The sequence below is a fragment of the Salvelinus sp. IW2-2015 genome, unplaced genomic scaffold (genome assembly GCF_002910315.2).
Source record: "Salvelinus sp. IW2-2015 unplaced genomic scaffold, ASM291031v2 Un_scaffold3747, whole genome shotgun sequence".
Taxonomy (NCBI): Eukaryota; Metazoa; Chordata; class Actinopteri; order Salmoniformes; family Salmonidae; genus Salvelinus; species Salvelinus sp. IW2-2015.
Genome location: NW_019945023.1, coordinates 1 through 14,319, shown reverse-complemented (window position 1 = coordinate 14,319; position 14,319 = coordinate 1). Strand labels below are relative to the sequence as shown.

General features: G+C 47.6%; 1 protein-coding gene across 1 annotated transcript in view; it reads right to left on the bottom strand.

Annotated features, from left to right (window-relative positions):
• The window catches only part of LOC139026019 (transcriptional activator Myb-like), a gene marked incomplete at its 5' end in the record, with an annotated part of 11,584 nt that extends 7,109 nt beyond the window's left edge, over positions 1-4,475 (bottom strand). The window contains 4 exons of the mRNA XM_070441318.1: positions 402-534; positions 815-955; positions 1,489-1,577; positions 4,281-4,475. Of these exons, the coding sequence (XP_070297419.1) occupies positions 402-534; positions 815-955; positions 1,489-1,577; positions 4,281-4,475 (558 nt within the window). The remainder of the gene's footprint in view (positions 1-401; positions 535-814; positions 956-1,488; positions 1,578-4,280) is intronic.
• Between the last annotated feature and the right edge of the window lie 9,844 nt (positions 4,476-14,319).

Sequence of the window (14,319 nt, the reverse complement as noted above, 5' to 3'; positions counted from 1 at the left end):
TTAATCCGGTCGAACAGGTCGAACACTCCGGTCGAACACGGTCAACACCCGGCTTCGAACACGGTTCAAACACCGGTCGGAACACGGTCAAACACCCGGTCGGAACACGGTCAACAACCCGGTCGGAACACGGTCAAACACCACGGTCGAAACGGTTCCAAAACACCAGTCGGAACACGGTCAAACACCGGTCGACACTGGTCGGAACACGGTAAGACACTGGTCGGAACACGGTCGACACACGCGGTCGAGACACGGTCAAACACGCGGTACGGACACGGTCAAACGCCGGTCGACGCTCAACCCGGTCGGAGCGTCAAACCCTGGTGGGAACACGGTCAAAACGGTCACGTACGGTCGGACACCGGTCAAACACCGGTCGGAAACACTGGTCAAAACACCGGTCGGAACACGGTCAACACCTCGTCGGAACGGTCCAAACACCTGGTCGGAACACGGTCAAACCCGGTTCGGAAACGGGTCAACACCACGGTCCGTAACACGGTCAAACCGGTTCGGACACGGTCAAACACCCTGGTCCGGAAAACGCATCACTGGTCAGACACGCAAACCTGGTCGGAACTCGGTCAAACCCTGGTCGGAAGCGGTCAAACACTGGTGGCAACACGGTCAAAGTCACTGGCGGTCACGGTCGGAAACATCGGTCAAACACTGGTCGGAACACGGTCAAACCCACCTGGTCAGGAACCAAGAATTACCAACAGGGTCCAGAGCACAACACATGTATATATTGATGTAGAGTACTCTTCTCTTTGATCTTTCTTTAAGGTGGCTGTTGGTCTGGGGAGCTTACGCGTTGGCTGTTGGCCCGCCGACGAGACCAACACACTCCATAGGTTCTGTTTTATAGCCTCTACCATGGACAGACCTGAACGGGGTCAGAGTACGAGGAGACAACTCCAGGAGGGAACGACAGATAGTAGGAGTCCTGAACCTGAATAGAGAGAGAAGAGAGCGAGCAAGAGAGAGAGACAGGGGGGAGAGAGAGAGAGAAGGGGGAGAAAGAGAGAGAGAGAGAGAGGGGGAGAGGGAGAGTGAGAGAGAGAGGAGAGAGAGGAGAGAGAGAGAGAGAGAGAGAGAGAGAGAGAGAGGAGAGAGGGGAAGAGAGAGAGAGAGAGAGAGAGAGACAGGGGAGAGAGAGAGAGAACAGGGGAGAGAGAAGAGGGAGAGAGAGACAGGGAGAGAGAGAGACAGGGGAGCGAGAGAGAGAGACAGGGGAGAGAGGGAAGAGAGAGAAGGAGAGAGAGAGAAACAGGGGAGAGAGAGAGGGAGAGAGAGACAGGGGGAGAGAGAGAGAGAGAGACAGGGGAGAGAGAGAGAGACAGGGGAGAGAGAGAAACAGGGGAGAGATAGAGAGAGAGAGAGAGAGAGAGAGCGCAGGTGAGTTCTACATCATTGACACAGAGGTGTGTGATTAATCCTTACCGTTACAAGGTGCTGATCATAAGAAGAGAAACAGATGCGTACATGCCGTTCTCTTTCTGCTGTCGGGGCGGAGCCACCAGGGGTTTCTGGGAGCTCATTGGTAAGCTGTGGCTGTCTGATTGGTTGAAAAGCTGCAGAAGAAACAAAAGTTATAGCGATCAATACCGCTCTGGGTATTGATTAACACATTACAGTGTGAACAGGATCACAGTTACATCTACAGCCACATGGAGGAAAGGGTGGCTAGGGCAGTGTATATAGTCATCACATCTGATGTCTCAGCCACTGCCTGTCACCAAGGGAGTACCCCAAGGCTCAATCCTAGGCCCCACCAAAACAAAGGTCATGTGGTTTGGTAAGAAGAATGCCCCTCTCCCCCACAGGTGTGATTACTACCTCTGAGGGTTTAGAGCTTGAGGTAGTCACCTCATACAAGTACTTGGGAGTATGGCTAGACAGTACACTGTCCTTCTCTCAGCACATATCAAAGCTGCAGGCTAAAGTTCCATCTAGACTTGGTTTCCTCTATCGTAATCGCTCCTCTTTCACCCCAGCTGCCAAACTAACACTGATTCAGATGACCATCCTACCCATGCTAGAGTACGGAGACATAATTTATAGATCGGCAGGTAAGGGTGCTCTCGAGCTGCTAGATGTTCTTTACCATTCGGCCATCAGATTTGCCACCAACGCTCCTTATAGGACACATCACTGCACTCTATACTCCTCTGTAAACTGGTCATCTCTGTYTACCCGTCGCAAGACCRACTGGTTGATGCTTATTTATAAAACCCTCTTAGGCCTCACTCCCCCCTTTCTGAGATATCTACTGCAGCCCTCATTCTCCACATACAACACCCGTTCTGCCAGTCACATTCTGTTAAAGGTCCCCAAAGCACACACATCCCTGGGTCGCTCCTCTTTTCAGTTCGCTGCAGCTAGCGACTGGAACGAGCTGCAACAAACACTCAAACTGGACAGTTTTATCTCCATCTCTTCATTCAAAGACTCAATCATGGACACTCTTACTGACAGTTGTGGCTGCTTCACGTGATATATTGTTGTCTCTACCTTCTTGACCTTTGTGCTGTTGTCTGTGCCCAATAATGTTTGTACCAAGTTTTGTGTTGCTACCATGTTGTTGTGATGTTGTGATGCTACCATGCTGTGTTGTCATGTGTTGCTGCCTTGCTATGTTGTCTTAGGTCTCTCTTTATGTAATGTTGTGTTGTCTCTCTTGTCGTGATGTGTGTTTTGTCCAATATTTATAAGAGGTATTTTCCCTTTTGGTAGGCCATCATTGTAAATAAGAATGTGTTCTTAACTGACCTGCCTAGCTATAAAAGGTTAAATAAAATAAAMAAATAACATTCCCATTTAATATTAATAATAATATTCCATTTATGGAGGAAGGACTGGCTGGGACAGTGTTTCTCCAACCCTGGTCCTCCTGTGTCCCCAACACTACAACAACATGGAGGAAAGACTGGCTAGGACAGTGTTTCTCCAACCCTGGTCCTCCTGTATCCCCAACACTACAACAACATGGAGGAAAGACTGGCTGGGACAGTGTTTCTCCAACCCTGGTTCTGCTATCCCCCAGCACACACAACAAGAGGAAGAGTCTGGCTGGGACAGTGTTTCTCCAACCTGATCCGCTCTGTATCTCCCGAACCTTGACAGACAATGGAAGAAGACTGGCTAGACGTATTCCCAGGGCAAGTCAGTCTATTTATAGTGTCAGCTTAAGCAGTGGTCACAGCCTTTTCTGAGGTCAAGATGCAAGCGAGATCTACCAGTCAGATATATTACATAAGAAACGTAAGCTGCATATTGGCTTTGCTTGATTGCTCAGTGCTGTTCTCTCAGACCATTTATACATTATCTCTAAATTGTAGGTATATTGATACAACTGGTAATAGATCATTTGTTGTATTACTTGTGAGGCCAGCTGAGTGAGCAAATCTTTGAGAGAGAGAGAGAGAGAGAGAGAGAGAGAGAGACACAAAGAGAGACACAGAGAGAATACGGAAAACGAGACACGAGAGAGACAGAAAGAGACAGAGAGAGACAGAGAGACACGAGAGAGACAGAGAGACACAGAGAGAGAGAAAGAGACAGAGAGAGACAGAAGCACAGCAGAAGATGAACAGAGAGACCCAGAGAGAGATCAGAGAGAGATAGAGACAAGAAAGAGAGAGAGAGCGAGAAAGAGAGAGACGAGGAGAGAGAGACGCGTGGAGAAGACGAAACAGCGCAATGAAAGCAAGGTGTCAGTCCCTGGAGCGCTGATTGGGCAGCCCTGTGGTTCTGGACAAATCTTCTATCAGAGAGCACGCTGGTGCGAGCTCACCCAATGAGGAGGCCTCTGAGGAGGGACAAGAGCGACAGAGCAGTTTAAGACTAGCTTCAGATCTAGTCTAGTTAAATAGCAGTAGAATCTCTTGGTTGAGAGAAGTCTCTGGGCCATGCTGTTTGCACCATATCGTCTTAATATTGTCTGATAGTACCTTTGACTCACAGGTTTGACGAATAACTACTAACATTTAGAATGAATCAGTTAACTCTCCTCTACAATAAAGGTTCTATCTCTGTATCTATGTCGTTTCAATACATCTGCACTCCGTCAAACACACACACACCACCACAACCACACACACACAACCACCCCACACACACACAACACACACACAACAACTACACACAACACACACACACACACACACACACACACACACGAACACACACACAAACACACACACCACACACACACACACACACACACACACACAAACACACACACACACAACAACAACAGACAAGAGTTGTCTTACAGAGTCGATGACTGACTCCATGAACTCCGGGAGTGGAAGGGCGTGGCTGTCATGGTGACTGTTGGTTGTTGCTTGTGTTGTTTTGTTGTTGCAGCCGCTGTGTGAGGTGCTCTCTATAGAGAGGCAGGGGGCTCTGGTAGTGATGACGTCGGCTCTGCTGAATGGTACCACCCCAGTTTGGAGGAGCGGAATGATCTGAAAGGAGAGAGAGGTAGACTATTCATGTTTACTGTCATTCTGACTGTGAGAAGAGAGCAGAGAGTAGGGAGAGAGGAGGAGAGAGAGAGGAGAGAGAGAGACAATAGGAGAGAGAGAGCGAGAGAGAGAGAGAGAGAGGGAGTTTCATGTTTACTGTCATATTCTGACTGTGAGAGAGAGAGAGAGAGAGAGAGAGAAGAGTGAGCGAGAAGAGAGGTATGGTGTTGAGGGCTAGTATATGGGTCGATGATGGCGTGGTGAAGGTAATGGAGATGTAATGTGCTGTACGTGTGTAGAATTGGTTTATGTACGTTGACAGAGAGCGACTTGGTTTGGGACTGGTAGTTAATGCGAGCCGTAAAAAGAAGGAAGAGCGTCCGCAGGAGGATCCAAAAAGAAAGCGTCCGCATGATATTGTAATTAGAATGAGCAGAGAGCATAACAAGGATGTTGAGAGATAGAGAGAGGGATAGGTAGGTACAGAGTTGAGGAAGAGATGGAGAGTTTGTTTGTGCGGGGAGTAGGGAATGTTGAATGCAGGAGGTAGAGATGAAGACAGTACGGCAGCGTAGAGAGAGATAGATGTGAGGGTTAGGAGTAGTAGAAGAGACGGAGCGACGTTGACTGATAGACGAAGAGAGAAAGGAGCGGTTAGAGCAGAGAGGGAGATGTTGAAGGGATAGGGAGGGAGGGAGTCAGGGAGAGGGAGAAGCTAGGAATCAGTGAGGGGTGCGGGGGGGGAGATGGGACGTGATGAGATGATGAGGGACAAGACGCCTGTGAAGGAGATAAAGAGTATAGATGTAGAGAGAATGAGTTAGAGAGAGGGAGAAGGAGGTCGAAACTAAGGAATGCTAAAGTGTTAAGGTAGCCGGAGGGAACGAAGAGGGGCAGCACATGCTAAGGGCAATATAACAGAGGACGGAACACGGTGAACATGGACTTGGAATGGAGGAAACGCGTTTTTTTAAGGAAAAGCAAGACGTATGATGGTGAAGGAACGTCTGTGGCATGTAGGCGCTGTGACTATCGTAGTAAGGCCAGGAGAACAGGCCGTCGTAGGAGAGCTCTGGGACGGAGCAGGAAAAGAAAAAGACATTATGTGCCACACTGCTCCAAAGCAAAATGAAGGTAGGAAGCAAGAGGTGAAGGGAGGCTCGCGAAACGCGAGAGCATGAAGGCCGACGGAGAGAAGGAGTTATGGGCAGTTGGTATGATAGAGGGGAAGCGATTATATAGAGAGCTAGGACCTAGAATGCCAGGTAGAAGAGGAGATAACAGAAAGAAAGGAGTTATCCGGCGAAAAAGATTACAATTAAGACAAGTAGGGATGCAGAATATATCGAAAGAGAGTTGGAGAAAAAAAATACGACAGATCTGCGAACTAGAGAGATATCAAGATACTCCGAAGAAATATAGGTTATGTGGGTTATAAGGAAAATAGCCAGCGGCTGTTCATCACAAGGGTAGCAAGGAGTCTCGACCTGGCTGTGAGGAACGCAAAGTGGAAAGACAGATAACGGACACAGGATTAGATAGGAACACAGAGAAGCCATCTCGCATATAGATAGAGCGAGCCTAGAGCAGGCAGAAGGAGACGGGAGACACGAAGGGCCGACCAATTAACGAAAACGTACTTGAAAGGGGCCGCACAGACAGATCAGACCAAGGCATAGAAGACGCAGGATACCTGTGCAGGGACGATGTTGATATATTAAAGCTCGTGGATATATGAGAAGATGCAGAGAGATGCGAGATAGTGTCGTAGAAGAGATGTGACGTGAGATGGGGCAACATGCGGAGTCGAGCAAGATGGTCGATGTAGTCGAGATAGTGAGCAGTAGCGGTGGAGAGATTGGGTGTATATGCGAGAGGAACTAGGGAGGAGAAAAGGAGTAGCGAGGATGATGGTGGTGTGTATCGGTGCTATGGAGGTGAGCGTGATTCGAGTGTGAAGGTGGGTGATAGAAGTGAGTCAGATAGTAGAGCTGGTCTGATGTGATCTCGGAGACTGTGCAGGGGAGAGGGTCGGTCGGAGCAGATATAAATGTTGAGTGAAGTAGACGAGACACAGGGAATGAATAAGGCTTAGAGGAGGTGAGAGTATGAAAGAGAGAAGATAGGAGTATGTATGAGGACGAGGAAGAGATGTGCATAGGATACTTGAGAGAGAGAGGATACGGAAAGAGATGAGCGGGTCGGGATTATATACAAGGTAGGACAGGAAGAGCTGTGTCGATAGCGGAGATGCGGAATTGACTGGGAGAAAGAGCGTAGTATGGTAAAGATATGATGAAGCTGCGTACGATGTAGAGGGTAGATTGTATTTAGCGAGGAGTGGAAATAGGCGGCTGGTAAAGGAGTGTATGACTAGTGTTGATGGATAAGAGGGAGATCTAGTATGGCTTGAGGTATCGGGATGTAGAGTATAGTAATATGTAGTAAGATAGTGATGAGAGAGAGAGTTGACAGCGCGACACGACTGACGAGGATAGATGTCATGTTATACGAGGAGCAGTGAGGACCGATGTGTGTTATCTGGACGAGAGATTGTAATGAGGAGAGGAGGAGTAGATGAGTATGAGATGGAGTGAGGATATGAGACGAGGGTAGGTGAGGAAGAGAGTGTAGGAGGGTGGGGATAGACGGAAGGAGAATTAGTAAAACGAGAACGGATGAATAGTGATGTGGCGAGTTAGGAGCTCCGTGATGGAAAGTAGTATGGTCAGCAGCGAGAACTGGGTGATATCGTAGGAGTGAGAGCGAGTAGATCTCTACGATTAATGTTGAGGGGACAGAGACTTGTGTAGTGCTAGGAGCGGTATGAGGATAGGGAGAGAGAGCTTAAGGAGAGAGAGGAGTGTAGGGGAGTTATGCGTGCAAGACTTCAGTGTAGAGATAGTATGGTCGGATATGAGGAGGACGGTGTCTATGCAGGTCGATCAATCTGAGTGCTGGCAGGGTGAAGATGGTAGGAGACGTATATCAGTGAGGCAAGGAGAGTGAGGGAACGGGTGAGATGTATACTGTGACGATGGAAGTGTAGAATATATAACGTGCAGCTGGTAGGATATCGAGGTGCGCGCTCGCATCTGTAGATTATTACGGTGGGGACGGGTAGTAAGGAAGGAGGTAGTAGTGTTGGCAGTGGTTGTGAGCGGAGGATGATCGTTGTGAGCGGATAGCGTAGGGAGGATATTGTAGTGAACGAGAGATGAGCTAGATGGTGTGCGAGAGCTGTGAGGCATTGTGGAGTGTGAGGAGAGGTGCGCTTGGTGGAGGGGTCGGAAGTGTGGTGCGGGGTAATTCGAGATGACACGTGGAGGAAGAGAGAGCGGGTAAGGGATGAGCCAAGAAAGAGCGTGCGATGCTGTAATGCTTGCCAAAGGTGCTTCACAAGTACCTATGAGTAAAGGGGTCTGAACTATTATTTAAGAGATTATTGCTGGATGATGGCATTTGTCATCTGGAATGGGGCGTAGTGTTTATGATTGATGGAGGAAACTAATACCAAGAATAAGGACTGACAGGGCAGGGTTGTAAAGTACAAAGCTATAAAAGCTAAGTGCTGGTAAGGGCTGGATTAGAGTAATGCTGATAGTCATCACGTCTTCGGCGTTGACTAGTGAGTGGATGTCGAGGAGAGGCATGTTGATCGTCTCAGCGTATGGGAGCGTACGCTAACGTATAGTACAGCATTGATGCTCGTGAAATGTTAGATGGAGTCAGCTATAGAATGACCGAGTAGATGTGGATTGCGATATAGATATGTGAAGGCGTTATCGTAGGATCGGTGTATGACGCAGAGTGATGAGGTTGTATTTGTCTGGGAGTCATAGGGATGCGAGACTGTAGATATGCGATCTCGAGCAGTGGATCTTATGTAATAGGATGCGATGTATCGTACATAGCTCAGTGAGTGGCGATGTGTTGGATCGTCGTAGATATTATCGATGTTATGTAGCGCGATCTCTGGTCTGGGGGAGTATGATGGAAGGGGATGTGTGATCGAGTGAGGGGTGTAGAAGTCACAATGATGTGCTAGAGGCAGGTGGGGCTGAAGGACAAGGGGGGTGGTGGTGGTCGTGTAGAGGTATAGCTGACGACTCGGATAGATTTGCGGGTGATACTTTCCGGGAGGAAGGATTGATGACTGATGAGGATATGAGAGAAAAGTCCTCGTGGTCATTGGGAAGTCTGTAGGAGTAGTACGGTGTGTAGGTTGGGACGATAGCCACGCTTAGTGGTAGGAGGTAGGATGTGGCTGAAGTAGCATGGCAGTAGCGGCTGGTTGATATGCATGCGGCAACCGCTAAGATCGTGTGTGAACTTGGGACTACTTACTTGGATAATTGTAAAGAGCGGTAAGATGCTGGTGGTGATGTACGGGTTAAGAATTAGTTCACGTCTGGGCGAGGGAGGTAGATAAGAGGTGATGGTACAGCATATAATTGTATGTGGTGTGATGATGCAGTGTACGGTACAGCTACGTCGAGAACATGGCGAGCTGATGTAGCGGTGTAGTAGGATTATATAGGTATGGGAGCAGGGATCTTAGTGATATCGGATCCTATGCGAGCTGAGTGATAGATATGCGCTTGCTCGATGTCGTTAAAGCTAATGCATGGAGTGGATGTGAAGCTAGCATGACGGCTGCGATCTTGAGCCTCTGATGTGCGGACTCACTAAAACAGGAGAAGAGTCCGGTAATCACTACTGCCCTCCTGATCTGGAGGAACTCTCTAAGGACAGAGACACGTGCATGCCTACTATCCTGATTCTGGAGGACTCAAACAACAGAGAACACTCCTTGGTCAATAGTGCCAACTGCCCGTCTGAATCTGGAGTGACTCATAAACAGAGAACATCCCTGATCTCTACATATGCCCATCTGATGCGGCAGATCTCACTAAACAGAGTAAACCCTTGGCACACTCATGTCCCTAAAGCACCATCTGAAGCTGGAGGCACTCCTAAAGCAGAGAACAACTCCCGCTGGAGCGCATGGCAAGCCGCCTTCTAGGCCTAGTCTGATCGGAGGACTCACTTAAAATCAGGAAAGTGTTGGAGTGTTGTGAGTGGTGGATGTTGGGAGTGGTGGAGTGGGGAGTGGTTAGGACGTGTTTGTAATGGAGGGAGTGGTGGAGTGTTGGAGTGGCTGGACGTGCGTGGAGGTGGAGTGGTGGAGTGTTGAAGAGTGAGTGTTGGAGTGTTGAGTTTGGAAGTGGAGTGGAGTGGTGGACGGTGTAGTGGTGGAGATGGTGACCCAGGAGTGTTGGGAGTGGTGGAGTGTTGGAATGGTTGGCAGTGTCGGAGTGGGGAGGGTTGGAAAGGTTGAGGGAGCGAGCATGTTTGGAAGTGGTGAGTGTCAGAGTGGGGAGTGTTGGAGTGGGGCAGTGGAGTGGAGTGTTGGAGTGTTGGAAGGGTGGAGTGGTGGGTGTTGAGTGGTGGGGCGTGGTAATGTGTGTAGAGTTGTGATGTGGAGGCTGTCGATGAGTGGTGGAGTGTTTGGAGTGCGTGGGTGGTATGTGAGGTGTTAAACCGTAAGTGTGTGCTGAGTATGAAGGATTGCACGGGTCGAGCGGAGGGGGCGGAAGGATAAGGAGTCGTAAAAGTGTTTGGTGGGGAGAGGGTGTCTAGGATTTGAAGGTGTGGGGAGGTGGGGGAAGTAGGTGAGATGGTTGAGAAGTGGCTGGATGTGTGGGCGAGTGGGAGTCGGGAGTGTGGATGGGAGTGAGTAGGAGTGTTCGCGGACGAGCTTGACTAAGGAAGTGATGTGGAGTGGTGAGGGGTATGCGTGTGGAGGGTGTTAGATACAGAAGATGTATGTGGGAGCGAGGTGATTGCACGTTGGGGGAGTAGTGGGAGTGGGTGGATGTGCGTGGAGTGTTTGGAGTGGTGGGTGTTGTAGTGGTGGAGTGTCGAGTAGGTGGATGTATTGGAGAGGTGGAGTGTTGAGGGATGGATGAGTGGAGGTGTTTGGAGTGTGGAGGGGGTGAGGTGCTCTGTAATGTGTGAGTAGTTCGGAGGTGGTCCGGAGGTGTTGAAGTGTTGGAGTGTCTGGATATAGGTGGGAGTGTTCGGAGGTGGAGTTAGAGTCTGTGGTAAGGGGATTTAAGGAGGAGGTGGATGTGAGGCGGTATTGTGGTGTTTGTGGTGATAGTAGGGAGGGATGTGGAGAAAACGAGTGCAGAGTGGCTGGAGTGTTGGTAGAATGGGGGAGTGTGTGGGATGAATGTGCCGTTGAGGGTGGACGGTGTGGAAAATTGGAGGTGTGTATGATCCGCGGGTAAGTGCGTTGAGAGGGAGTGGTTGTGGGTTGTAGGGAGGAGGGGTCAAGAGTGGTGGAGTGTTGGAGTGGTGACGTGTTGGAGGTGTTTGGGAGTGGTGGAGTGTGGGGTGGTGGAGTGTTGGAGTGGTGGGTGTTGGGAGCGGGCGAGTAGGGTGAGTAACCGAGGTAGTGGTGGAGTGGTGTGGTGTGTCCCCTGACTGTGTCTCGGAGAATTTTAAAGAATAAGAAAAATGGTAGCTGCCTATTCTTGCTGTGGATATCAGGAATGGTTGAAACATAAGTGATTGTTAATATATCTTTTTAATTTACGTTACGAGAAGACTTAAAGTCATAATATAATTTCTTAGAAATTATGCGTTGTACGTTCGGTATACTGTTGCAGAGGGTATACATTGATTAACGCAAGAAATAATATGCGATTGATAGACTTTTACGTCAAGTTGTAGTTTAGTACTGGGTAGGAATTTCCAACTGTTTAACTTTGAGTGAACTGTTCTATAAACAAGGTCATCTATACTTTACTACAAGGACAGGTGGTAATTTTTCACCGACTGTGAGGGACAAGGTAACGCACCACATACAGTGGGATAATCAAGGTGAGATTGTGATAGCAGCCCGGATCGTGAGCAAGGTCTGTTATTCCTACTCTTATTACAGAGCATTGTAGAAATGTCTATGTGGAATTGTTATTACTAGGTAAGCTTCCAAAACTGTCGGACGAAGACAGGAATCGAAGACAAAAATCAGAAAATCAATTGAGCGATGAGTTAATTTAAGTATTAATTTTGCAATATTATAGATTATGCGTGAGTAAGTATTGAACATGCCAGAAATAGCACGACTTAATTTTGGAAACATTGTTTACAATTACTAAAGGATCGAATTAGCTTATCCTGTAGTATGACATAGGTTTGCACATCACCTGGCAGCATAGGCGTCATACGCAGACTGGCCCACTCTCCTGATAGAATGACGAAGCTTCTCCAGAATCCTTCAGGGTTTGGGCTGTGGTGGGACCAATACGGACGTTCAGGCTCCCCACAGAAGTAAATATTTGCGTATTGGGATTCAGGTTGAGACATAGGCATACCACTACGCAGGAACTTTAGATGCTTCTTACGAGCAGGCCTTAGTTGCCCTGGCCTGCTGGTGTAATTCGGGTGATCGTGGCTGCGACGAATTCGGAGAGTGAGAATTGCGCGAAGGCCAGTATGTATCTTGATCTAGTAATGACTGATGGAGGAGCAGGTTTTTGGGCAAATACAATCTGGTGCAGATATGCAAGTGGCACCAGTCAGATGCCCTCCCGTCTTAGTACGGGGCAAGCTCGGGAGTGTGGTCCGCTTGCGCTTCTGCAGGAATCTAAGCACCCCACGAGGTAATTATGTTCCAGCTCCCAGCTGTCGTACGGTTTCGGGAGGGTGGCGTTCTTGTGGTGTAACCAAGACTATGTGAGGTTCTGTGCATCCAAACCTGGGGAGTGGTAGTTCGACCAAAAGCCTCTATTCTGATGTCTCATAGACCCCAGTGAGCCTTCTTCCATTCTCTACTGGACAATGCCAGATAGGTCACTTGGCATTAGACGGCCGTCGGACCATGCGCTGGCTGAGCCTTGCGTGCGCTTCAGGGATCAGCTAAATCACTAGGTACAGCAGGAGTGGTGGTATAATGGTTTCTTGATGAATCTGGAGGGGTCCGCGCAGGCTAGTCTTCGGTCAGTAATGACAGCGTGGCCTGCGTGTATTCTGGGCTGACCTCATTTCGTATGCATGCCATGTTGGAGATGTCACGAGTGAGATTTTGCTGGAGCCACCAGAACCGCGGGTGATTGACGTACATCTTGAACATTCGTCCATCTTTCGTAATAAAGTGCGCCAACAGTCTGTTGCCATTTTTCTCACCCAAGCTGCTTGCCTTATTGGTACTGATAGCCCATCCAAGGCCGTGTGCAGGCTAACATTTTATCCCAGCTGATTGTCCTTACAGAACAGTCTTTGGTCATTGGCCATTGTGGGAGAGAATACTGGAGTCTGTTTGATGAGTGTGTGTACAGGTGTCTTTTTATACAGGTAACAAGTTGCAAACAGGTGCAGTTGATACAGGTAATTAGTGGAGAACAGGAGGGCTCTCTAAGAAACAATCCAACAGGTCCTCGTGAGAGAGCCGGAATGCGTACTGGGTGGAGCGTGATCAACATACTTATGTCACGCAATAAATGAGCATTTAAGATTCTTAAAAATCATGACCAATGGTGATTTCTGGAGATTTTGGTTTAGATTCCGGTCGTACAGTGATAGTGTACCTAATGATAAATAAATTAAGACCTACACTGGCACGGAGCTTGTGTAAGTAGGAAAACCTTCAAAATCGCAAAGTGCATCAATACTTCTGTTCTCTCCGGCTCGGATGTATTTGGACACCCCTCCTTGTACAGTAGCCCTCTTATAAATAATAGAAACAGTCCTGACCAAATACTGAACAAAAAACAGGAAGGAGTTAGTGAATCTCTGCCCGAGCCTTAGGCCTGTACATGCTTAATGGTAGAATCAGAGGGGACTCTTTAGGTCAGTTTACTTACTGCTCAGCTCTTGGGACAAGTGTAGTCGATTATGCCATCACGGACATTGACCCCTCCTCCATTAGTGCATTCACTGTCAGACCACAGACACCGTTGTCAGATCACAGTCAGATCAACGTGTTTCTGAAGAAATTAACCGGCAATATTCATTAAAAAAAAAGAGCCCAATGAACTCTACAACATAAACCAATCGTACAGATGGGCTCCAAACAGTGCAGAGAGATTCATTGAAATATTGAACTCAAATTAAATGATGAACTCTATACAAGTCTTCAATAACTCACAATATCAAAACAATAAGGAAGGTGTCTATTCAGCTACTCAAAACATCAACTGCATATTCCAAAAAGCAGCATCAAAAGCAAATTTGAGAAAACCAAAGAAATGCAACATCAGAAACTAAAAACAAAATGTTTCTGAAAAACGGTTTGACAAGGAATGTAAAACAATTAGAAAACACCTAAGACAAATGTCAAATGAAAAACATAAGCAGCAAAACCACCCAGAGCTACGATGTGAAAACTTTGAAACTCTGAAATGCAATACATTTAATAATACCAGTAAGACACTTGATGAAATTGAAAACGCAATTGACCAAAATCAGTTCTGGAACACGCGTAACAATTTAAACATGACAAAGCCACAAGAATCAGCCATACAAGATGAAGGAATTTGGAAAACGTAGTTTTATAATCTATACAAAAATATCCCACAGAAAGACTTACAAGATAAGCAATTAGAAATTCAAGAAAAACTGAACATCCCTGAATCAGTCATTAAAAAACAACCAAATCCATTAGATTACCCGATAACCCAACAAGAACTAAATGAAAAGCTCAAATCTATTAAATCAAAGCAGTCTTGTGGTCTAGATAACATCAGAAATGAAATGCTGAAAAACAGCACACCTGAGTTGCAAAATGCTTAAATTGTTCAACATGGTACTAACTTCTGGCTGCTCTCTTGATGTC